General features: G+C 38.5%; 1 protein-coding gene across 2 annotated transcripts in view; it reads right to left on the minus strand.

The window, feature by feature from the left end:
• Nucleotides 1–27,828, minus strand: part of FMN2 (formin 2) — a 187,865-nt gene that overhangs the window by 99,625 nt on the left and 60,412 nt on the right. For both annotated transcript variants that reach the window (XM_060753881.2, XM_067464831.1), the window contains 2 exons: nucleotides 14,879–16,605; nucleotides 11,592–11,736 (listed from right to left, as the gene is read on the minus strand). In XM_060753881.2, the coding sequence (XP_060609864.2) occupies nucleotides 11,592–11,736; nucleotides 14,879–16,605 (1,872 nt within the window). The remainder of the gene's footprint in view (nucleotides 1–11,591; nucleotides 11,737–14,878; nucleotides 16,606–27,828) is intronic.

Below are 27,828 nucleotides of genomic sequence, written 5' to 3' on the forward strand. Positions count from 1 at the left end.
GACAGGCAGAAATTATAATTATAGACATATGGATATTATTATAGACCTGTAGATATTATTATATGCATATAGACATTATTACAGACATATAGATATTATGATGGAAATGTAGATATTGTTAAAGACATATAGATATCTTAGACATATATATTATTATAGATTGATAGATATTATTATGATAGATATATAGATATTATTATTATTGTAGATATATTATAGCCCAGAGTTGCTATAAAGTAAAAAATGGATGGCCATCTTTTGGAAGTGTTTTGATTCTTCCTTCCTGGACAGCCTTTGCTAACTCACAGAGTGTGCCTTATTGTCCCTTCTTTGAATACTGAACTTCATTTCCCAGAATGCCTTCCCATAACTCAGTATGGGTGAGGTTTCTGGGCACACACACACATACAGAATCCCTGTGAGTTCCCAGCAGCCCAGCGGAGGCAGCGAGGCAAGAAGGAAAGGAACACACACACACACACACACACTCTTTCTCTCTCCCCCCCCCTCTCTCAGCAGGTCTTCAAACTGCAAATAACCTTTCATTTTGTTTCTATCATTAAAATAGAAGAGCGGGTGAATCGAATACTGCTACATGTCCTGTTTTAAAGAACTAATCCCTTATTAATATATAGCTGCTCTAGATAATGTTGCTTTGTATGACATTGGATGAAAAATTTCTCAGATTGTTTAGATTCACATACACAGTAATAAGAAAAAATAAGCATCACAGTCTTCTTTCAGGAGACAGAACAATAGATGTAAACAGCTCTGTAATTCGGAACAATAACAGAATCCTCAGTTTTAAGAAGTGTCAAAGGTAAGTGAATAGATGTTTAAATCATCTAGTTTAAAACTAAAGCAAGGGAATGGTTGGTCACCTCCCCCCCCCCTTGGAGTAACACGTTCTGACTAAATTTAGCATATTATTTTATAGGCTCAGGAGTATGGTATTTTTAACAGAATAGGGTCATAAATTCATCAAGAAAGAAAAGCTAGTCAATGACGCTTTGGGCAAAGAAAGCACAGAAGCAGCACGAAGCATGAAACCGGATTTTGTTGGTTCTTTTTAGGACATGCAGAAGTACTGTATAGACATACTTCTGCGACATTATATCTGTCTCAAGATATTTTTCTACCTGGGACAAAAGATAAAGATGTCAGTGACAATTGGATTTTATTCCGATATTGGCATTGAGAAAGGCGTTGTCCACTCACCAGCCGACAGCAAAGGTAGTCTGGTGGTTTCTGAACTGCCTACATCATACCTGTAATTCTGTCCAACTAACCAAGATGTAATACCAAGGCATCATTGGAATGACCAACTTTTATCCCATGAAGGGTATCAATGAAAGCAAATAACCTGGTTCTTCATGATCAAGAGTTATGGATGCTTTCAAAAAATGTTGTCTTCCTAAGGGGGAAGATATTCTCTAGCTACACAAAAAAGGGAGATGTACTGGCTCAAAGTACTTGATGCCAGTTTTAACTGTACAACAGCAACTTTCAAGTATAAAACTCAAGGAGTGTCACAACCTGATCAGCCACCCTGGTTGAAAATTATTTATGGTGTTGTGAATACTGGGAGCCCCGGGTGGTGCAGCAGGTTAAACTGCTGAGCTGCTGAACTTGCTAACTGAATGGTCAGCAGTTCAAATTCAGGGAGCGAGGTGAGCTCCCACTGTTAGCACCAGTTCCAGCCAACCTAGCAGTTAAAAATATGCAAATATGAGTAGATCAATAGATACCGCTCCAGTGGGAAGGTAATGGTGCTCCATGCAGTCATGCTGGTCACATGACCTTGGAGGCATCTACGGGCAATGCTGGTTCTTCAGCTTAGAAATGGAGATGAACATGCTGCATTTACAGTGCACTCTGCAGAAAATGCTTCATTTATATATTTCATAAAAAGGAAAATCAACCTGTTCAGCAACTTTTCACAGACTGATTTATTATCAATAAATGTTTGATTTTAATTCCTATGTTATCTACTTGTACATCAATGGTCATGTGAAAGATTATCAGGTAGAAATCTGAATTTCTTGCAGTGCTATCAAATCGTATTTTCCTTTCTTTATCCTTTCAAATACTCTCCTTCGTTTATTCGGGGAATTTAATCTATTGATATTTTGATTGTAGCATTTAATTGACCTTTCCATGTTCATCTTGTTTTTCCACTATTTTCTCCAATCTTAATATTGCTGATGACGTACCTGGCTGTTCTTCTGCTTTTTCTGGGGATTCTGTTCTGCTTCTTTTGACTTGCATCATTTGTCCTGGGATATATTGAAATTCTTGTTCTTCTTTATTCTTCTTAATTGTTCTTAAGAAATCTGACGCCTTCTCTTCTGAGGTTATCCATATCTTCTCGTTCTTATAAGTCGCCATTAAGCCCTCACCTTTTTCCCATCTGAATCTTACGTGTTGTCTTTTGAGTTCGTCAGCCAATTCCTTATATTTTCTCCTCTTCTGTATGGTCGATTGGGTGTATTCTTTTAGGATGATGATCTTTTTATCTTTAAAATATGGTGGAGTTTTGTGACTCTTCTTAAGAATTTCATCCCTGATGTGCTTTCTTCCGAATTGCACAATTACGTCTCGTTCCACTTTATGTTTCTTTGCATAGCCCGTCATAATTCGGTATGTTCTATCTATATTAGTTTCTGCATCTTCTTCTGGAATTTCCAGTAGTTCTGCTGTGATTGCGACCACTATTTGCCTCAGGTTTTCTTGTGCTTCTTCTTGTATGTTTCGGAATCTTAGGTAATATTCCAGTTCTTTTTTCCCGCTTGATCTTGTCTTGCCTCTAGCCTCTCTTCTCTTAACTTTAAGTCTTCTGTTTTTTCCCTTATCTGTTCTTGCATCTTTTCCAATTTGGCCATATCCATCTGGTTTTTCCTCATGTCTTGTCTCATAGCATCCATTTGTTTCTTCATTTCTCCTAATTCATTGGTGATCTCTTTCCTCATTTTGGCCATTTCCTCTGTTAGATCCTTCTTGAGTCTCATTCTTTGATCCTCTGCTACTTTTTGATAGGCGTCTTGCTTCTCTTGATATGCTTCTTGTTGTTCTAATTTTTCTGTATTTCCTTTAAAATTTCCTTTCCTGTTGGGTTTCCTGAGACTGACCCTCTCCTTTGCTCTGTTTGTTCGATTAGGCAAAGAATACTTTTCCTTAGCACAAGAAAAGAAATGAGGAGTAGTCATATACGTAAATCCGGATTTAGATTCATATCAAGCATTCAAAGACGATGAAGGAAGAATAATTGGAGTTATGCTAACAATTGATAATCAAAAAACCTTAGTATGCAATATTTATGCACCAAACGGACCTAAATCTAAATTTATACAGAAACTTAAGAGCTTAATTCAGGAAGAAGAATATGAACACTTAATAATAATGGGAGACTACAATGGTATCATAAGTAGCAAATACGATCGAAAATCAGAAAATGAACAGCAGAAAGGATCAAAGGCAAATCTTCTACCCCAAGCAATGCTCAAATTATTAGATGATTTAAATCTACAAGTTGCATGGAGAAACCACCACCCAAGAGAACGAGACTATACCTACTTCTCGGGGAGACATAGAAGCTGGTCTCGCATAGACATGGTATGGACTACACACTCACTATCTTCCAAAATAGATCGAATAGAAATATTAACGAGGAAGGACTCGGATCACAGCCCAATAGAGATTCTATATAACCAAAAAAGAAGACAAGGCACTTGGAGGCTGAACGACAACTTATTGAAAGACCAAGAGACACAACAAATCATCAGGACACATATAATAAACTATTTCGAAACAAATGAAACAGGGGATATAAACATACAGACAATATGGGATGCGGGAAAGGCAGTGGTCAGAGGTATATGCATACAGCAGATGGCAATTAAAAACAAGAAGAGAAATGAGCAGATGAAAACGATAACATCCAAATTGGACGAGGCAGAAAGACAATTGAAGCAAAACCTAAGAAATCCCAAATTGACATCTGAAATTGAAAGGCTACAAAGAAAAAGAATAGAACTTGAAACAGAAGAGATGGCAAAAAAACTAAAATTTGCGAAACAATCACACTTTTACAATGCAAAAAAAAAAAATTGGCACATGGCTATCAAGGAAAATCGGGAAAATGAAACAAAAGCAATACATAACCAAGATAATTGCAGAGGGAAAGGAATACACCAAGGACAAAGAGATAATAAAACAATTCAATGACTATTATGGAAAGTTATACCAAAAAGGAGAATCCCGAATGGATGATATTACTTGGTACTTGGGAGAACAAAAGCTGGCGAAGATCTCGGAGAAACACAGAGAAAACTTAAACAAAGAAGTATCGAATCAGGAAGTTCAATATGCGATTAAAAAACTAGACATCGCAAAAACACCAGGCCCAGATGGATTCACGGCTGCTTACTATAAAACATATGAAAACGAACTGCTACCCAAATTGAAAAAACTGATAAATCAGGCACTAGAAACTCAGAAAATTCCTAACACATGGAAACAGGCCAAAATCACAATGATTCATAAAGAAGGAACTGAAAAAACAGATGTAAAGAACTACCGCCCGATTTCACTGCTTAATGTCAATTATAAAATTTATGCCAACATAATCGCAGAAAGATTAAAACATTTGCTCAAAGAATGGATCCAGGAAGAGCAAGCAGGTTTTTTACCTCACCGACAAATCAAAGACAATATTAGAACAGTAGTCAACATTATCGAGTATTATGAAAAAATATTGATAAGGAATGTGCATTGCTATCACTGGACGCAGAAAAGGCTTTCGATCGAATTAACTGGAAGTTCTTCTTGGCCTTAGTAAAAGAACTAGACATGGGATTTCACTTTATCAATTCAATAGAAGCAATTTACAACACCCAAGAAGCTAAAATATGTGTAAATGGATGTACTACAGAAAATACACAAATACAACAAGGCACCCGCCAGGGGTGCCCACTGTCTCCTCCGCTCTTCATTATGTCATTGGAGATACTTCTTAACAACATAAGAACTGATGACAGATTGAAAGGAGTTAAAATAAGGAAACATCCGTATAAGTTAAGAGCATTCGCGGACAATGTAATTTGTATAATAGAAGACCCACTAGACAAGTTCGAAATATGGATGAAAAAAATTGAAGAATTTGGCACATTGGCAGGACTAATCATAAACAAAAAGAAAACAAAATGGTTAACAAAAAATATTTCCAAAGAACGGCAAAAAATATTGGAAGAAAAAAGTGGGATTCAAGTCGTTGATAAAATAAAATACTTAGGCATAACCCTGACAGCAAAAAATTCACACTTGTTGAAGAACAACTACGAAACAAAGTGGAAAGAGATTAGCAAGGATCTGGCAAAATGGAAACACCTGAATCTTTCATTGTTAGGGAGAATCTCAGCTATTAAAATGTCTATCTTGCCTAAACTCCTCTTTTTATTCCAAGTCATCCCAATAATCAGAAACACCCAAATTATTAAGAATTGGAACAAAGAAATTTCAAAATTTGTATGGGGCGGCAAGAAACCAAGAATAAAATTCATAAGTTTGACTGAAGAAAAAGAAAAAGGTGGACTGGGACTTCCGGACTTACAAATGTATCATGATTCCTGTGGCCTCATATGGATAAAAGAATGGGGTAATTTAAATAAACCCAAAGCCCTGGCATTAGAAGGGCACGACTTACGCAGTGGGTGGCATGCGTACCTATGGTACGACAAGAAGAAAATTGAAAAGAACTTTGGCAACCACTTCGTTAGGTCGTCGCTAATAAAAATTTGGGAGAAATATAAAGATAAATTTCATCAAAAGACAGATCTTAGGGTTTCACCACTAGAGGCCACCCAAAGAAGAGAACTCGGGTGGGAAAAATGGCCCAGATACAAGGACATCCTGAAGAAAGACAGAGAAGGATTCAAGCTCAAAACACTAGATGAGATCAAAACAACATATGGGGAAATCACGTGGTTTCAATATAGACAACTTGGCGAGGCATATAACAAAGATAAGAGAAAAGGATTTGAAAACAGTGAAAAACACTGGGAAAGAATAATGGAAACTGAAAAAAAGGAATTACAAAATTATATAAAATCTTATTAAACTGGAAAACAGAGAGTAAAAGCATAGACAACTACATCACAAGGTGGACGAAGAATCTAGGCCATACCATAGATAAATCGCAATGGGAAAAAATCTGGAAGGAAAAATTAAAATGGACTAACTCCTACAGTTTAAAAGAAAACTGGTTCAAAATGATGTTTCAATGGTACATAACACCAAGCAAGCTGGCTAAGTACTACAAAAATACACCGGAAGAATGCTGGAAGTGTAAAGATAAAAAAGGGACCTTCTTACATCTATGGTGGACTTGTGAAAAAATTTAAAAAAATTGGACGAAGATACATAAAACAATTCAATGACTATTATGGAAAGTTATACCAAAAAGGAGAATCCCGAATGGATGATATTACTTACCAAATAACAAATTACTGGAATTACAAATAGAAATGAAAGCAGAATACTATCTATTAGGAATATTTGACTTCGAGATAGATAAAAATAAAGACAAGCTCCTCTTCCACATGGTTACTGCAGCAAGATTAGTAATAGCAAGTAAATGGAAAAACGAGGAAGCTCCCAACCTAGATGAATGGAGACTGAAATTGATGGATATAATGAATATGGACACCTTGATGCAACACATAAGAACTAAACAGAAAGCAGGAGGATCTAAAATAGATTGGTCTCCAATCCGGAAATACCTAGAAGAAAACTAAGAGCAGAAAGGAGACAGCAAGATGAAGCTAGACAAGTACAAAGGAGAAAACAATCACTAACTAACCATGGGGGGAAAACGATCAATTAATAAGATTAAATAATACTAACACACTTCACATCCCACTTTCCAAATCCACTCACTCCCCCCCTCCTTCCTACTCTACTTACCATTAGGAAGTATATCCTACCCCGATTCCCTCATCTCCCCCCCCCCCATTAGGTAGGAACCTTGCCCACCCCCTGCAACCCCACTGGTCAACCATCCCTTCCCTTCCCCTCCGATTTTTTTAAGGTATAATCAATATGTCAATGATTAACACCCTACTGATGTATTGTAATCAAAGAAAAAAAGCTCAATAAAATTATTTTAAAAAAAGATTATCAGGTAGAAATCTGCAATAGCAGAGAAAGTTTTAGAAGTCCAGCTTTAAATGACTAGCTTTAGTTAAGGCTATTTATTTATTTATTTAACACATTTATATCCCGCACTTCTCAACTCCGAAGGGGATTCAGGGTGGCCTTACAAAGGCAACAATTCAATGCCATATATTAATACATCACTAAATATGTATTATTATGTGCAAAAGAACAATAATAAATATATCCAGGTTTTTTCTTACTGATCCCAGGGAGAATTTGGCTAGACCTCCCAGAATCACCAACTGCATGATTAGTAGCTGTGATAGTTGGGGGATTCTGTAAGCTGTAGTCCAAAAAACATTTTTCCAAATTCCAGTTGTGAGCTATACTGACCAAAGTCCTGTAATGAAGCTCTATATATTCATACCCTTGGGCTGTATTCCATTCAACCCTTGATAAGTTTGTTTTGCAGAAAGCATGTCCTTTTAAAGAACTTTATGAGTAGGCAGCTCCATTTCTCAAAATTATTCTTTAAAAAATAATATAATAAAAAGCTTACCATTGCAAAGAAAATAAATACAGCCAGACATTAAAAACCTAAACCACTAATGTCTAACCACAACTACTGCCTGCCTGTTTAACCACTGTTTGCCAAACCAAGTCAGTAGCCATTACTTTATTATTTGCAGGGATTTGTATTGCTCATAATATGTTAATAAAAGTCAAAATTCCCTGAGTAGACACATCCATTTGAGTATAGACTGTTTCAAATGGTGTGGCAAAATTTCCTCAGAAGACAACTGATATCTGGATGATTGTTCCTTTAACAATAAAGCTCTCTCTAATTCCTCTAACAATAAAACAAAAGCTTTTAAGAAATCTGGAAAGCAATTTCTGTGTCTTTATGAAACATTTGCAGTGTCAAATGTGCATCTCATGGGGGCATTGATGTTTGTAACTGATGGTATCCCATTAAAAAAAAACCAGTTTTGCAGTTGTGGCAGTACAGCTTTGTGTTTAGCCAGAATGAATGCAGACAACATTTTGCTTGGATGGCAAAGACCATAATTTTATTGGTTACGGCTCAAGAGGCTTGGCCCACAGCATGGCTCTGGATCCAGACATCAATAAACTCTCCTGTCAACTGGTTGTCAATCGATCTGCTAGTGAAGGTCAGTTATTTGGAAGTGCTGGAATGGGAGATGCATGTATCCACTCAGGAAGAAGTCATTGTGTTGCTCACCTACTAGTTGGGAATGAAGCAGAACCATTTCCTCCCAAGATGGGAGTAACCTGGTTGTCACACTCCCAGGGACACTTTAGGGGACCAGAATACTGAATATACTCTCTGGCTGGCTCCAGTCCTTATGTCCCAACTCTCAAAAGTAGTGACAACAGTATTAGCACTGTTACCCCACTAACAAAACTACCATTTCCATAAACACCCCAATCTTGAGGGAAGGTAGATAAAAATAACTGGCTGTTGGCATGATAGGAGAAGCAGACTATATGGACTGTGAGAGGACCTGAATTGGATCTTCACTTGGTCCTGGCCCTGCTCCCTACATGCAAAAGGAGCTGCATCTGACTGGTAGGGGAATCAGACTATATGAGCTGGGAGAGGACCTGAATTAAGTCTTCACTTTGTCCTGGACCCTGCTGCCTCTGACTGATAGGCCTTCCTACTCTATATCAGAACCAAGAGGAACCATGTGGGTCTCTGGGAAAGACACATGCCGCTCATCTTTCCTTCACCATGAGTTGGGAAATATACTTACTTTGAAATACTATAAAGTTTTGCTAAGGAATCACCAATAAAAAATATTTTAGCAGGACACCTCATTAATTTGTATATTATGTTTTCTTACAGTCTCATCTCACCAGATAATGGATCCACTTCAAATCCGGTTTCTGCCTCTAGGGTTTGTGAGGCCCAGGACCTCTCTGGCTGAACAGTTCAACCACCCCTCCCTAAAGTACAGGGTGAGGCAGCATAAATTCCTTTTAAAAATGCACACCATTCAGCCAGTTGAAGACATAGCGGAGTGCTAGTGGTCTCGTTTGAGAGGCAGGAGTATAAAGTTTTGTCCTGACACAGTTTAGTCGCCATCATGCGTTGGAACAGTGAGGAGCGTGCTTTTGCCATTGAGGCCTACTTTTCGAGCTGATTTGGAGTGGCCAGCCCGCTCTCCAGATTTGGCCCCTTGTGATTTTTTCTATGGGTTTTTTTTGAAATCCTATGTTTATGTGAACTGTCCAAGGATCCTACAAGATTTGAAGACCAACATCCAGGAAGAAATAGTCAACATATTGCCTGCTATGTTGGCAAGAGTCATGACAAATGCCAGAAATTGGTTTACTCAGTGTATGGAGAATGGGGATGTCACCAACCTAATTTGATCTTCAAAACTACGTAAAACAAGTAGTTTTGAAGATCACATTATAAAAAACAAATTCTGATTCATACAATGGGTTTTATTAAGTTTTGAAAAAAAGAAGTTATGCTGCCTCACCCTGTACAAGCCCCAGAATTCTGCAGAAGGCAGAAACTGAATTTAAAGTGGACCCATGCTCTAGTGTAGTGGTTCTCAACCTGTGGCTCCCCAGGTGTTTTGGCCTACAACTCCCAGAAATCCCAGCCAGTTTACCAGCTGTTAAGATTTCTGGGAGTTGAAGGCCAAAACATCTGGCGACCCACAGGTTGAGAATCACTGCTCTAGTGTGATGAGGTCATTACAGTATTCAATGTATCATTTACCTAGACCAAGCTTCTTAAACCTTTCCACTCACAATTCCTTTCCACCCAAGAAATTTTGACATGATCCCATGTATATGAGTATATAAAATAGATATAAAATCAAAAATTTAGAAGTACATTTGAAGGATCCTCTGCAGAGTCCACTGTAAACATTGCCTAAAATGTAAATACCTAAAATAACCACTGGGAGATGTTCAGAAATCTTTTACTGTTGCCAATTTCTTTTGGGACTAAGGACACTCTATTTGGGACCAGGACCCACACTTTAAGAAGCAGTAACCTAGACCACAATTATTATAATCTATTATTATATTTATTTATATTCTCTAAAAAGATACTCAAAGTGGCTAATATCAACAACAGTTGTTATTAGGGCAGGGGAGGGAAATCACAAAAAATGTCAATCAGAATTTTCCATGTCAGTAACTATAACAACATTGTAACTCACATGGAGAATGGAATAAACAAAACACAATACCAGCAGCTGGATTTGACTTAAGCTACCTTTATTAACGCAAAATCAGACCTGCACAACTGAGAAAATGTGGCTCCCCTTATTCAAGATTATTCAGTCTGTTATAGGCAAGGGATGAGGAGCTGCCCATCAACTGAGATACAGAGAGGCCATTCCATATTACTCCTCCTCTCAGGTATCAAACCCTGCAGTTGTAAATCTTTACTTATTTCATTTTTGCATGCACAGATGGATAATTGCAATAATTTTCTCCCCATTCTGTGAGAATACAGGGATTTGTGCAAAAAATTCAAGCACTTTGCTTACAATGAATGCTGTAATTCATTTGTGCAAAACATATCAATGGTTTTCTTGCTTAGAAAACTTGTTTGGGAGCAATGCGTTGTATTATGTGCAAAATTCACCAGTTTCTGTTTCCCAAAATCATAATATTGAGTATTAGTTGGCACAGAAAATAAAAGGAAAACAGCTCTAAATGTGGGAGCAATTGGTTTTTGCACAGGAATCCATGTATGGGCACTAACTAAATAAAAATGAACAAATTGGAGACAATCCAGAGAAACGGCATACATATGAAGATTCTTGTACAGCAGAAATACATGCAGTTTTCTTGCCTGTACTTTCTGTGCCAAAAAATTAGATTGTACATAAAATATATTTTTTCTCCCCCAAACACATTCTGGTTTTGTGCAAATAAAAATCTGTGTTTTTGCACAAGTTTATTTCCCCCAGCCTGAAACTTGTGGTTTTTCTCCTTTTCCTTCTCATGAGTTGAAAAAGTAAACATTAATGAGTATTCTTCACATCCCTCCAATACTTCCAGCAGGTAAGGTGAGTTCTTCCAAGGCCAATCCTTACACAATATTAAAGGGTCTTATTGCCTTGAATCACTCTTTGCACATGCCTCTTGGTTGTACAGAATCATTTGTATCCAATTTCTCTGTTCTGTCTTGCACAAATTCTATATATTTACAGCTTTTATTACTCTCTTTACACACACACACACATATAGTAAATTTGGCTTAGTACCTAAGAACTCTGTCTCTATTTTCCCAAGCTAAATTTATCTTTATTTAAAATTTCTACATATACTAACCAAAAGCTCTCTGCAGACAGATCTGCTGAACCTGCTCCTTCTTTCTAGTAGATTTGCCTAATATTTCCCCATTCACATCTTATCCAAAGAAAAATTGCAAGGTTACTCACTTGTTTGTTCTTTGTCTTTGTGATGGTGTCCGAAATGGGTTTCTTCCTCTCTTTAACAGCTGTTTTAGAAAACAGTTCTTCAAATTCATGATAATCTATGGAAGGCTCTTCAATTTTTTCCCACACAAGTGAAGCACTAGAATCTCTAAAGTTAAGCAAAAGACCTATGTAGGGCAATACCAGACTTAATAGTCACAAAATAGTGGAATGAAGATAGATGATGAATATTATTTTTATGTGCTACTGAAAGTAGCATTCATTGCTTTCTAAGTGGATTTTACAAAAATTAAATTGTACAAATTTATACCTTCCACATAGTAAAGCAAAAATGATACACACTTTCTATACAGAACAACTTTTCTTATCATTCTCTATGTTTATATTTAAATATATATATATTCATGTTCTAATTGCTGCAACTTTAGATTCATATCTGAAGTTTGCTAGCCATAATTAGTATGGTAGTAATCAAATAAGACAATATGGGCCGGAAAATATTTACAAATTATTACTGAATTCAAGCAAGCCAATTAAGCTGAAAAAAATAAGTGTTTTTTAAAGTCCCATAAAACAGACCATAAAGTTTACACAGGGCAGTGCTAATCAGAACTGAAAGAAAAAGTTCTACATTTTGTAAAAGATGCCATCAGTTAAATGCAGAGCTCATAATATTTTTTGGTTCACGAATTAAATGAATTCACAGCAAGAATCTCTGTCTCTCCATGTTTTAGAATGTTATCATGATCTTCCTCTGTTCCTTGTAATAAACTGCTAGCAGAATACACTGAGCTAAACAGGACTTATCTTCCTTAACTGAGAAAGCGGCCTGGATGTAAAAGAAATCTAACAGATGGTAAGAAAATGAGGAAAAGGGAAATGTGCACAGTAGTGGACACATGCCAGCCGCAGAGAAGTCACAGATAGAACTTCAATTTAGTTTTGTGTCACACAGAAAAATGTCCCATGAAACATTTTGGAAACAACTCCAGCAACATGGCCACACACAGAGACAACAGTGCTCTATGACACAGGCTCATCTACCCACATTATATACTAGAACATCTCTTGCATGTTTTCTTGTCAAAATCCCTAAATATTTCCTTTTGTGCTTTTCATTTCTAGACATGCCTCAGTCTTGTAAGTAGTTTCCAATGTTTAAAGGAAACAACATGTGCAAATAATAAGAAAGAGTGTGCCTTTTTCGAGCACATTCATCGCCATCCTCTTTGAGCAACCACAAGCATTCCCAAATAGAAGAGCAGAACTTCTTTATCTAAGGGCATAGCTTCCAAGCAGGTGTGAGCTCCTATACTTCTCACCACATGAATCAACAACAAGATAGTTGCTTTGTTGATAGAATAATCCAAGTAACTTCTGTGGGTTCAGACATTAATCTATTTTATTCCTAGGATCACAACTTGATTGAAGCACTCAAATTGCCCCATCTATTCAATAGTGGTTCTCAAATATGTGGGATAATGACATTTTATGAGTATGTCGTGAATGGATTTTTTCCAGATTGGTGCACATGATACAGATCATGTCATTGTGTCCTGTTTTTCCTCTGCTGTTTTCATATTTGAATTAAGAAAAAAACATACAAATATTTCATAGAATCATAGAATAATAGAGTTGGAAGAGACCACATGGGCCATCTAGTCCAACCTCCTGCCATGCAGGAAAGCACAATCAAAGCATCCCTGACAGGTGGCCATCCAGCCTCTGTTTAAAAGCATTTCCCTTCCTTATTGCAACAAAAGATGTAATAGCTGCAAAATGTCTTTTGACTGGTATTTCTAGGTGATCTTCTATCTGGAAGCATTCTTATTGTAATAATACTGAATTACCAAATAACAGTACTCCTTTTTTTCTAGTGACATATAATGACCATTCCTCCAGACCAATCTTACTTTTCTTAATTTCTAGCAGAAGGCACAACATTGCATGGTAAATTTAAATCTCATGAAATACATCTTGGACCATCTGGTTTAGGACACAACTTGTTTGGATGTCAGGATCTAGTTCTGGAGGAAGTCCCAGAACATTACTATACTAATGAGCAGGCAGAGAAGATTTTTTTTCCTCAAAAAAGCCTACTATTACATTCATGTGGAGCTTCAGGGCAATAACTGGACATTTATGAAAACATTGACCTGAAAATGTGATACTTAGAAACTGTTTCTTTAGAATGTATCTCTTGTTTTGGACACATAGAAGAATTAAAATAACAGAAGAAAAACTCAGATATGCTTCCATTGCCCATAATAGTCAAATTATCTGTCATGTTCTATCTTAGATTCCTCAGCTGCATCATAAATCCTTTTCTGCATCTCATTCTCTGTCAGCCTCCCACATTTCAAATTGCTGGGAAAAGCAAGTCAGACTTTAAAAAATGTGATGACATTGACCAACACACATTTTGGTGCCTCAAATGTTAGACTTGTTTCTGGGTATATCTGACCAATTGATTCCAAAAATTGCACAATTTTCCCCTAACATCCCTAGGTTTTTTTAAAGATATATAACTTATGGCATATACCAGTCACCATCTGTTTGCCTATAAAGAATCATGATAACCATATTTAGAATACTAGAGGTGATGCGGTTTATTCAATGCAATTTTCAGGCTAAAAATTAATATACCAAGAAAATTTTTGTTGGGCTGTGTAACCATTTTGTACAACCGTTCTGTAACAGCAGCACTGAATCCTTACAATGTGAAAGTGTTCGTGGACATGTGCAACATGTAATCAAATACTATCAAAATGCTGGGGCATTTGCAGGCTGTTCAAAATCACAGGAATAACTGATCAGGTACATATGGATACCAGTTTATGAAATGCTACTCACATGTGATTTTGGCAGCAGGCAAGCAATGTAAGGATTGCACAAAAAGGAAAGAACTAGTGCTTCAGGTGACTATATCTGAAAGCTCTCTGGAAAGGGACAATTTATAAAGGAGCATTCAGCAAATAATACATATTATTGTTACACTTGTTTCGGAAAAGAGCATAACACACATTGATGCCCTGGAAATTCCAAATGTTCACATTCAACCAGAATATGGTCAACACCATCTGGTAATATTTTTCTATAAACATATACAGAAAAAACATCCCAGTTACCCAAGATTTTATTATAAATATGTAAAATGTAATATAAAATATGGGTTATTAAACATGATTCCTAGTCTTTAATACATAGAAAGAAAAACAAAGTAGAGTGACTTCATATACCTTTTTTTCAGCTCTATTGCAATTGTTTATGACTTCAACATTTATTGTTACCTTTTATTATGAAGTTGAATTCTTGTCCAGTAAAGAGGCTTCATTGGTCGAGAAGGTTCTATTGCATGTTTCCTGCTACCTTTTTCCTGGTTCATTCCCATTACAAACAAACCACTTGGCAAGGGAGGTGGAAGAAACCCAGAACCATGTGGAATAGATGGAGGAGGTGGCACACCCATACCAGGCAAAGGTGGTGGAGGAGGGGGAGGTCCTGCACCAGGCAAAGGTGGAGGAGGTGGAGGAGCCCCCATGCCTGGCAAAGGTGGAGGAGGTGGAGGAGCCCCCATGCCTGGCAAAGGTGGAGGAGGTGGAGGAGCCCCCATGCCTGGCAAAGGTGGTGGAGGTGGAGGTCCTCCCATGCCTGGCAAAGGTGGGGGAGGTGGAGGACCCCCCATGCCTGGCAAAGGTGGTGGTGGTGGAGGTCCCCCTATGCCTGGGAAAGGTGGTGGAGGTGGAGGTCCTCCCATGCCTGGCAAAGGTGGTGGAGGTGGAGGAGGTGGAGGTCCCCCCATGCCTGGCAAAGGTGGTGGAGGTGGAGGTCCCCACATCCCTGGTAAAGGTGGTGGAGGTGGAGGAAGTGGCACTCCCATTCCAGGTGGAGGAGGAGGAGCAGGAGGAGTCCCCATGCCTGGTAAATGTGGTGGATGCAATGAAACCCCTATTCCTGGTGGTGGTGGTGGTGGAGGAGGAGGTATGCCTGTTCCTGATAAAAGATGAGGGGAGGAAAAATCTGTCCATGGCAAAGGTGGAGGTTGTGGCACTTCCATGTCTGGCAAAGGTGGGGGAGCAGGGGGCATACTCATGCCTGGTAAAGATGGTGCAAGAGGAACAGCTGCCCCTGGCAAAGATGTTGGAGGTGGCACCCCTATATCAGGTGGAGGCGGGATCTCAGTAGGCATTACAGCTGCAGGCAAAGGAGGTGGGGGAGGAGGTGCCATGTCCATTCCTGGAAGAGGTGGTGGTGGAGGAATCCCTCCGCTAGGCAACAGTGGGGAAGGAAGCGAAGACAGGGCATGTCCTGAGGAAAAATGGGATGGTACACCTGAACTGGGAGAGGATGGCATTACAAATGGGACTCCTGCTCCAGGCAGGGAGGGAGACACTCCTGTGTCAGAAAGTCCAGGATGGGATCCCAAAACAGGGTGAGAAGATAAGGAAGGGGAAGCTTCACTGCAAGTAAAACTCTCAGTACTTAGAGCTGTAGATGATACTGGTTGTTCTTGCAATAAAACTGGCAAATTAGCATCAGGTCCTGAAAGATGCAATGTAGTTAATTTTTCTTGGATATCATCCAATTGTACTGAAATCCGTTTGGGTGAGAGAACTAAAGATATTTCAGAGCAAAAGGTGGTCTGTGGCTCAAGTGTTGGCAATAGTTGAGTTGGCCCTTGACTCAGGTTCCCTTTCAAGAGGGGAGGTGCTTGTGGCAGTGTGCTAGCTGAAGGCATTGTGTGTATTAAACAATCGTCTGTTGGTGAAGTCTGCACAGATTTTGCGGTTATAGTCTTAGACAGGGTCTGCAATTCCTGTTCTTTAAGGGCTGAACTGAAGAGCTCTTCACAGGTGGTCTGTGTACTCTCCTTCCCCTGATTGCTACCGGAAATCAGCACCTCTGATGCTGGAAATTGTTTCTCCAACTCTGCAATTTTTATTTTCAGATCTTGGATGGTCTGCTCCAACCGCTGAATCTCACTTGCCCGCTCTTCTGATTTTATTATAACATCCTCCTATGAAAAAAGAAAGTGGTATCAATTCAGAGGACATGATATTTGTCAACCCGGGGCGGGGGGGGGGGGGGGTGTGAGGGAAAAATGTACATGAAGTTAGAGGTTTATAATAGATCAGCCAGTCATCATATAATATATATGTTCATAATAGATCAAACAGATATAGTTTATAAAGAAGACTGGGCGACTTGGAAAGCACTTAACAGACTGTGCTCTGGCATTACAAGATGCAGAGCCAATCTTAAGAAATGGGAGTTCACGACATGCGAGTGTGGAGAAGAGGAAACCACAGACCACTTACTACAAAGCAGTCTGAGCCCTGCCACATGCACAATGGAGGACCTTCTTACAGTGACACCAGGGACACTTAAAATGGCCAGCTTTCGGTAAAAGGAAATTTCAAATAATGCCAAGTTTTTAACTGCATTCTCAATTTGCTTCTGACACGATAAATAAATAAATAGCCAGTGATCACTCTGGATGCATCATAAAACATGATAAATGTCTAAAACATGTTACAGGTCCCAGAAAGGGATACTTTACATATGGGTTACTTGTACCCCACACATGCATAGAAAATAAGTGTCTTCAGATGACTGCACCACAAATTTACATGAAAGAAAGATGAATTCACCATGTCTTTGTGAGGATTTGCAGAATGGCTATGCATATGTATATAGTGTGTCCTATTAACTATGTTTTGAAATAATCTCTGTTTCTTAGGCTTGACAAGAGGCTGGAGAAAATGGTCGTTTTTTGGAGGGAGATACAATTCCCAGTACTGTCATAAAAGGTTACGTCTCCTGACACTTAACTTTGACATAAGCATTTTGTTTCCCTTGTAACAATAAGAACTAAAGATTTGTATGGTTTAAGATTCTTCACTAGGAACACAAAGGGAGACACTCATCAAACCATCACAAGAACTAAGCAGTAAATGAAATGTGTCTTTATTTCAGCAAGTTAGCTGAAATATTACACAGACATACATCTCTGTCCCACAGAGTATTGGAGGAGACCCATGTGTTGCTCCTGCCATAAAAGCAGAATTTATTTTGATTGATTAACATCCATGTATTAGTTGCTTGAGATCACTCACCCTGGAGCAAATGACAGGCTACAAGAATGCCAAAATAAGCCTGTGTTTACCACTGGAGCCACTTCGAATTGTGATGTTTGAAAATAGCCAAAGAACAACCATCCAAGTCTCTAAACAGAATGATGGAAAGAGACTAAAGGATAAGTTAGTTTATTTCTCCAGTTACAGCATTTGGTGCCAGTTTCTCATTCATTAAGTTTCCAATTAAAATTGTAGGGGCTTTATTTTGTTTTAGGAAAAAGCAACAGACATTTGTATTCACTTTGTTATAAGGACACCAACATGAAAATAAGACAGAATGTCAGCCAACAGTGCTAATGGTAATCACTGTGCAATATATACTCAAGGTTGTATGCTAAAAGTCTAAGAGGACAGTGGTAGTTCCTACATCCAAATGGAGCTTGGGATTCCCCACAACCCGGGAATTTATCAGCCACTGAATTGGAATCAAGTTGCTATCAAGTTGTTTTGTACAGCCAGAAGTACAATAGTGTAGCAGAAGCCACATGGAAAATTCTAATGGAAATTTACTTCCTTCAACTTACCTAATAGAATTGTAGAATCACAGAATCACAGAGTTGGAAGAGACCTCATGGGCCATCCAGTACAACCCCCTGCCAAAAAGCAGGAAAATTGCAATCAAAGCACCACTGACAGATGGCCATCCAGCCTCTACTTAAAAGCCTCCAAAGAAGGAGCCTCCACCACACTCTGGGACAGAGCGTTCCACTGCTGAGCTCTCACAGTCAGGAAGTTCTTCCTAATGTTCAGGTGAAATCTCCTTTCTTGTAGTTTGAAGCCATTGTTCCACGTCCTGGGCTCCAAGGCAGCAGAAAACAAGCTTGCTTCCTCCTCCCTATGACATCCCCTCACATGGCCGGAATACATAGCCATAATGTCTCCTCTCAGCCTTCTCTTCTTCAGGCTAAACATGCCCAGCTCTTGAAGCCACTACTCATAGGATTTGTTCTCCAGACCCTTGATCATTTTAGTCACCCTCCTCTGGACACATTCCAGCTTGTCAATATCTCTCTTCAATTGTGGTGCCCAGAACTGGACACAGTATTTCAGGTGAGGCAGAATAGAGGGGTAGCATGACTTCCCTGAATCTAGACACTATACTTCTATTGATGCAGGCAAAAATCCCATTGGCTTTTTTACCACTGCATGACATTGTTGGCTCACATTTAACTTGTTGCCCATGAGGACTCCAAGATCTTTTTCACACATACTGCTCACGAGTGACACATCCCCCATTCTGTATCTTTGCATTTCATTTTTTCTGCCTAAGTGGAGTATCTCACATTTGTCACTGTTGAACTTCAGTTTGTTAGTTTTGGCCCATCTCTCTAATCTGTTAAAATCATTTTGAATTCTGCTCCTGTCTTCTGGGGTATTGGAAATCCCTCCCAATTTGGTGTCACCTGCAAACTTGATGATTATGGCTTCTAACCCTTCATCTAAATCAGGGGTCCTCAAACTTTTTAAACCGGGGGTCAGTTCACTGACCCTCAGACCATTGGAGGGCCGGACTATAGTTTTTTTAATTGCACATATATTATTTTGCTGTGTGGAAGGGCCCTTAGAGGGGGTTCTTTCTAGCCCTTTTTAGGCAGTAATTCCAGGAGCAGAGAATGGGAAATCTTCCTATCTCTAATCTGAACAAAATCTGGCTACCAGTATTAAAAAAACTCTAAAATTATAACTGTAAATAAAGAACAACACTCAAACACAGGGGAACTCCAGACAAGAAACAATCAGGGCCAGCTAATCACCTCTCAACAAAGGATTCTCCCTAAAAACTGTCAGGCTATGAAATGGTAATCAAGGTGGTCAATTGAAACATTCATACCTCCCTCCAACAGACAAGAGTTCTTTCTCCCACCCTGGATCTTCCACAATTTTCCTAGTTAAAGGTTTTCCTCTGACATGAAGTCCAGTCGTGTCTGACTCTGGGGTGTGGTGCTCATCTGCATTTCTAAGTCGAAGAGCCAGCGTTGTCCGTAAACACCTCCAAGGTCATGTGGCTGGCATGAATGCATGGAGTGCTGGGGCAGCCTTCCTTGGCTGGCTCACGCTGCCCATTGGGTCTGACGGATAGCGTGAGCCTGCCAAGGGAGGAGCAGCACCACGCGGCCTATTTTTGCGTAGAACACCTCACAAGGCGCTTTACGTGCGAGTAGGCCACGCGGAGCAGCTGCCCTTGGCTGGCTCACGCTGCCCATCGGGCCTGACAGATAGCGTGAGCCTGCCAAGGGAGGAGCAGCACCGCGTGGCCTACTTTCAAGTAAAGCACCTCGCAAGGTGCTTTACGCACGAGTAGGCTATGAGGAGAAGCCTCCCTTGGCTGGCTCATGCTGCCCATCGGGCCTGACGGATAGCATGAGCCTACCAAGGGAGGAGCAGCACCGTGCAGCCTACTTTTGCGTAAAGCACCTCACGAGGTGCTTTACGTGCGAGTAGGCCACGCGGAGCAGCTGCCCTTGGCTGGTTCACGTTGCCCATCGGGCCTGACGGATAGCGTGAGCCAGCCAAGGGAGGGTCACTGTGTGTGGGGGGGGGGGGGACGCTCCTCCTCCGCAGGCTGGATAAGTGCCCTTGGCGGGCCGGAAGTGGCCCGTGGGCCGTAGTTTGAGGACCCCTGATCTAAATCATTAATAAAGATGTTGAACAGGACCGGGCCCAGGATGGAACCCTGAGGCAGTCCACTCGTCACTTCTTTCCAGGATGAAGAAGAAGCATTGGTGAGCAAGAAGAAGCTTTGGGTTCGTTCGCTTAACCAATTACAGATCCACCTAACCGTAGTTTTGCCTACTCCACACTTGTTTGCCAGAAGGTCATGGGGGACCTTGTTGAAGGCCTTACTGAAATCCAGATATGTTACATCCATGGCATACCCTGCATCTACCTAGCTTGTAACTCTATTGAAAAAATAGATCAGACTAATCTGCATTACTTGTTTTTGATAAATCCGCATTGACTATTAGCGATGACCGCATTTGTTTCTAAGTTTTTACAGCACACTTCCTTAATGATCTTTTCCAGAATCTTGCCTGGTATCGATGTGAGGCTGCCCGGATGGTAATTGTTTGGGTCATCCTTTGAATAATCAACATTCAGTGGCATTCCACATAACACAAAAATGACTTTTCTTGATAAACACAATAGGATTTAGGGTGGCTTCCTGGCACAGCTAACAAAGTGATTGTGCTCTCTCAGTTCCATATGAATCTTTCTTCCATTCCATTGAGTGGACTGGGACTCAAAATACTAGTTTCTTTTGTTGCAGACTAATATGTTTTTTTCCTGGAATCCCTAAGCCCTACATTATTGAACCACAAACTTGTTGGAGTTTTGCTTTTCAGATGGGACTATTTCTAGACTCTCAATGTTTGTAGCTTGCCACTTCAAATCAAAGTAAATGGTCAACAATCAACATTCAGTGGTACTTTACATAACACAGAAATTATTTTTCTTGATAAACACAAACACCACTTAGTTTGCAAGGTTCTGAAATGAATGCTGTATAAATATTTACCAGGCAGTCATCTGACAGCCTTTCAGGAAAGCAGCCACATGAAGGTGACACCTCTTACATCCCTGCAACTCAAAGATTGCTTTTTCTATCACTTCTGTGTTTTTCATCATTATTCCAAAATAACCCTGCCACAAATCTGTATGTGTGTGTATTCACAGTTAAGGAGGACAAAACACTGTGAAATATCACCTTTGCATGCCAGCAAGTACAATACTAAGTGCTTGAAACTTTTGTATTTTTTAAAAATGTTCATTTGAGTCAACTACAAAATCCCTGAAAAAACCTCAGGTTTGCTCTTTGTCAATCTGAATTAAAGATGGGGATGGAATGAGTCTATCTGATGGCCTTTTAGTTTGGCCATCCAAACTAAGGCCATGGGATAGACGTGAAGGAATTCTTCATGAGATATAGGTTTCACCACAGGTATTTTGCCAACATTTTACTTTAAGATTAAAATTTGAAACATATGAATCCCTCCTCTCCCCCTCCCTTGCCAGAGAACTCCAATTCAGAGACCACCAATCCAGAGATAGCCACAACACAGAAGACAGGAGGGATTGATGACTACCGTCCCAGGTCCACCCAATCCTGGGAAATACATAATGACAGTGAGAGCAAGTGCAAAACCAGCCCAACTGGATCAGAATTCAGACCAACCTCTGCCAACTTTGGTTAATATGGAGCAAGGTTGCATTAAGATACCCTTGTCCTACATTACTCTGGATGAATTCTGTATGATGTTTGGGCCACTATGCAGCTGATCTGGACCCACACTGATCTAAGGAGTGAATACGGAGGTGATCCTTACCCACACCTAAGGGCACAACTACATAGTCAGTAACAAGCTAGAGAGTTGCTCTACCTTGAACTGGCCTCGCTTCTTGGCTGCTTATTCTGACCCTTCTTTCATATAAAATAATACTTAGAGATATTTTGCTTTTGCACTTGTTCCCACAAGTCCACCCCATATCCCCCATTAATTTAGCAACCTAAAGAACTCTTAAGTATGCATCATACAACCTCCTACTTTGCACCAAGGATGATAAAAAAATAAAGTTTTTTTTAAAAGAAATGTTTTATGAGGGATAGAAATCCCTGAAGAGGAGAATCCTTGCCAGATGAGAACCTCCACAGTATGGGGACTTCATAGTTGAAAGAGACCAGAAGGGCCATGCGGTCCAACCTCCTGCCATGCAGGAACATGGAATGAAAGCACCCCCAACAGAAACCCATGTATCCTCTGCTTAAAAACCTCCAGATAAGGTTTTATTGAGAGCTAAGCAAGCACATATTTTGTGGAGAAAACATCATTTTCTGTGAATAAAATCATTCCTGTGCAAAAAGGCCAATGACAAATTTCCTTTACAGAAAAAATATAGCATGTGTAGCAAAAATGTCTTGAAATACAACAATCCCTTAGTAAATTTATCAATTTCAGTAATTTTATTTTCACAAGGTAGAAAATGGCAAAATTATGTTGTGTAAGAACAAAGATTATGACTATTTACATCCTTAACATTTTTACAAATTCTGTGTACTCATTTAACATTAACATTAGAGTCCAACAAAGTTTCAGTGAAGACAAGACCTCAAATGTGGGTATCTAACCATAAAAATGATATCATCTTCCATAAATGTCTAGCAAAACAGATAAAAATGAGATTATAAACCATTGGAGCCGATTTCACTTATGTCACCTAACCATTGAATCTCCAAAATAGCAATTAACACATATGTACTTTATTAATTCATGAAAGAGAAAAAGTTTATCTTGTGAGATCAGTTTCTCTTTCTAAAACATTTTGGTAGACATCCAGTCCTTCTCCCATTTATTGAGTAATTGGTTTACAAAGTATATGGCCAGATAGAGAGAAAAGCTCTAGTGCAATCTTAAGATATAAAACTAAAACTAAAAACTCTAAACATGCTAAAAGACATTAGCAACTTCAAAGATTTAATTTATGTGAGAAACTTTTTAGTTATGGATTCAAATTCTTTATTTTTGTCCCCAGATCTTACTGAATTTGTTTTATTTTCTCAGGGAGATCATTTTGTCTTTTACTTCTTTTTCTATCCATTAAGAAAATGAAAACATGCCTTCAAAAAAAGCAGATAGGTTACTTTTGACATAACTTCTAGAATGTCCCTCAAAAAGATTAATTCAGTTTACACTATCTAAAATCTCATTTGTGAAAAGATGAATTTTTTCCCTCTGACTTCAGCCAAAAAAGAAAACACTGGATTGGTCACATGCTTTAATTATATAATACCCATACTAACCAATTCCAACATAAAAGAAATTATTATTAAATAATAAGACATATAAAAGATGGCATTTCTAATTGAAGACAGTTTCTTTTGTCTGGTTAAAATTAGATGCTGATCTCTCAGGTCTCCTTTGCAGATATCAAAGTCTCTGGAAGCTTTAAACAATTTCTAATGTTTAACAGAAATACTTTTTCATATCATTTTATGTAACCAAACAATTAAACAAAGTTACTTCTGTTTTGAAAAGCAGGTCATTTTGCTTTTGGAGGAGGAGTAATGTAATTTAAGACAGTAAAAACCAACCACCCAAGTAAAAAAGGTGAGGTGCTCTTTGATCTTATACAATTTTAAGGCAGATTCAAAGAAGACTGGACCTGTTTTAGAAAACTGGAAATAGCTATGCTGATGAATAAGAAAATGCCTTAATATGGACATAATTAGGAAAATCAATACTTAGATGCACTTCAGACCACAACTCCATCATGAAAAAAGGACAAATGGCAAAAAATTATACTAATGTAACTTGACATTTTTTCAGTAACCCCCAAATATTCTATCGATTGATCGATATATCTGTGTCATCCCATTGAAAATAATTGGGTTTGCTATTATCCATGATTTCAAGAATTCACACGTGATCTTTCCACATAGCCATATAATCCAGAATAACAAGGCAAATAATCCATGATATCTGCTTTGAACTGGGTTATCTGAGTCAACAGAGTCATATAATCCAGTTCAATGTGGATTTTATACAGCTGCGTGGAAGGAGCCATAATGTCTGGAAATATATGTCCCCCATATATGTGAAAGTCATATTACAACTATTGTGGAATTGGGGGGGGGGGGGTGATTACTAAGTTTCTTTTTCTTCATTATTCCTGCATACTGGTCACACATGTTGAATCTGATGAGAATTTCAGGACAAATTATTTGAAAATGTTTGGAGAGACCAGGATGGAGAAACCAAGCTCAGGTCATCTATGCTGCTGTAGTGAGTTAAAAAATATCTTTGATCAATGAATAGATCTAAGGAAGCCTCTTATTTTTGATAAGATGCATTACAACAAAAAGAGGAAATTCTGATTATTAGGGCTGTACAATGTTTGAAATGAAATTCTGATTATTAGGGCTGTAAAAATGGTTCAAAAGTCATTACAAAATCAGGGGGCATTAATGTTTTGTTTCTAAAGTGTTACTAAAGTAATAGGAAACATTTCATTACTTTGTCAGTGTAGTAAATGTGTAAGTTGATATACTTCAAGGGCTTCTTTCTCTCTTATTTTTACAGCTATTGAGGTGAAACTTTTTACAATGGTCGAATTCATTTACCACTGTTAGCTTATCAAGTGTTGTAATGTTTCACTTATCCACAGAATTTTGGGGAATTTTCAAAGTTTTTTTATAAACTATATATATATATACACTACAAGAGCTATCTCCTTGAATTTTTTATACAATGTCAAGATAACAGGGTATCATTTCCCCCAACTGTCAGAAATATTCATACATCTATCAAGTTTAGGGAAGTTTTGACAAAATGTGTTTTTTAAAGACAGCCACAACCATTGAATGTCTCCCTTATTAATCAAAATAACTTCCATTTAGGGATTTCTTTCCAGTTCATCACAGAGATTTACTTGCTAGAAGTATCAGTCAGTCCTCCTCTTTGCAAATTCAACAATTTATTGGAACTCTGGCTGTCTGCTGCTATGGAGGGACAAGTCTCTTCCCTGTCCTGGTTGGTGGTGACCAGAATTCTGGAAAATGTAGTTTAGGGCAGGGTCTTTTGTATTCTTTGGTATGGGGCTCCTCATCTTCCCAAACTACATCTCCCAGAATTCTGTGCTTTCTGAGGCTCTTTCCTAGCAAACTCTGCTTTTTCCCTGCTGCTTCCCTCTCCAAATGGTGAGAAGCCATTAATTTAAAGAGGAAAGGTGGCCTTTTTGGCTTTGCTTTGCTTCCTTGCACTGAAAATGAAACTGACTTTGTGAGGCTCCCAGGATTTACAAAATTCAAACAAAAAAGAATTCGGTAAGTTTTGATTTTAAATTTTTGGCACAGGACATGCCCACACATCAGATATCACATCATAAGTACGAATTTCACAAATTTGATACAACTTACGATGACTAAAGAAAAAAATTGCACACCCCTAATTCATATCCACATGCATCATATCATTATTAGGTAGTAACATATTTGGAGCAAAGGGACGTGAGATGCCTAGGCAGAATCATTGCTATTACTCCATGAAGCTTAGGCTTATACTGTATGGGAAACTAAAAAGCATCATATGTCTGGCACTGAAGCAAAATTTCCCCACCCATTGTTGTATCCTTTCCACATAAAAATTTAAATACTTCCTTTTCCAAATATTGTAATTTCATATTTGAATGTTATGCTCTGTGGTTAATGCTCGCTGATATCAACAGGACAAACTCACCAGAGGCTGTCTCTAGGTCTCAGATTTTGGTTCTTAAATGAGAAGGTCTAAGAGAAGTCTAATCTTGAAATCCTTTTTTCATATGAAGCTTAGATGAAGCATTTCATCCATGTTACCTGCTAAACCAAGGATGGGGAATGTATAATATAATACTGGTCTACACACTCTCCTACAAGCCATGATAACTGAGGCCAATATGAACTACAATTCAAACAAAGTATGAAGGCCATATTTTCCTCACCCATTTCAAGAGCTATGTCTAGGATTAAGTGGATCACTGAGCCCTACTGAACCTCTGAAAAAGATAATCAGCAATATAGGAGAAACAAAAAGTATCTGGGAAACTTATTTCAGATGTCCACAAATTTCATTCAATTCTGAAAATAGGTCCAACAGTCTTTAATGGCAAAATCTAATGTCCAACCTCCAGAAATGCACACATTCATACTTAGATCATAGTAACAGTTTCTGAATTCCTCCAAATCCCAATCCTGTAATACTCTAAATAAACAGGTATTGCTGAACTAAGATTTCAAAACTTTCCAGAGCCATTGCTACGGATGATGAAAAAATAATGCTATAGTCCGGAAAAACCTACAACAACCCAATGCTATAGTACTTTCATACAGGCTATTTAGTCCAGACATATTGTTGATATTTGCCCTTTAAAATAAACAGGTATGCACCTGTGACTTTTGCAGACCTGTTTTTCTCCAGTTAAGAAGCTGAAAGACTGCCCATTTCTATTTGCACAATTTTCAAAATGGAAATGACTCTGTATTTATATTTTTGTATTTTCCCCTACATGGTTGTCAAAGCCATTACTCAGTTGTATCCTGGATAATTTATAATAAGTAATTCAAACACATTATTTAGAACAATCCAAATGGATGATTAATACAAACTGGACATAGCAGCTGAAAAATAAATATTGCCAATTAAGCTTTTGTTGTTTATAGTTGATGATCATTACAATATAAATAAAGATTAGTAAAAACAGGCAATTTCCCTTTGAACTTGTTTATTAAATCAGAATGTGTTATTGTTTCTGTTCTTCTTCATCTCTTAACTGAATGCACTGTTGCTAGTTCCACGGAGAAATATAAACAAAAGACTATGCAACTAGGTGCCCTGCCGTAATCTATTACATATCCTCCTTCATACCAAAAAATATATCTGTTTATGCACACATGTATGCATATGCAGACACACACTTCTTAGGCTGAACATTTTAATGAAATGTGTTTAAAAATAAAATGTATGTTGCCACAAATACAGACCCAATGCAATGTGTCAAATCCAAAAATTCCAACCCCCAAAATACTTCTAACAAAACCCTAGATTTAATAAGCCTCAGTTCACATTGCTCTGCCAAGTTGTTTTCAATGTGATTTTGTTATCCTTGTTTGCCTCTGAGTAGTTCCCAACTTGTGGCAACCGTAAGGTGACATTTGCAGAGCTTTTTGCCAAGATTTTATCAGAAGAGGTTTTCTATTGCCTTCATCTGATGTTGAGTGTGTGACTTGCCCAAAGTCACCAAGTGAATTTCATAGCTGAATGGGGATTCAAACCCTGATCTCCAGAATTGTAGACAAACTCTCAATAACCTGTGAAATATAAGTAGCTTAGAAGATTTCTCTAGAGGCAGATCCTTTGGAAGTTCATGCTTTCCCAGCTTTAACTTTTGGTTATCATTTTTTTCTATAAATGAATAAGCTAATTAAAGTAGGCAGTTTATGAAAGAAATGAATTTCTATTTTGGCAATCTTTGCACTGAATGACTGGGTTGTACTTCAATTTCTAAGGAACTGTCCAACGTTGAAATGTAAAAACACAAAACCAAGATGAATTCCAGGGCAAAGTAAGACATAA

The sequence above is a fragment of the Anolis sagrei genome, chromosome 1 (assembly GCF_037176765.1).
Source record: "Anolis sagrei isolate rAnoSag1 chromosome 1, rAnoSag1.mat, whole genome shotgun sequence".
Taxonomy (NCBI): Eukaryota; Metazoa; Chordata; class Lepidosauria; order Squamata; family Dactyloidae; genus Anolis; species Anolis sagrei.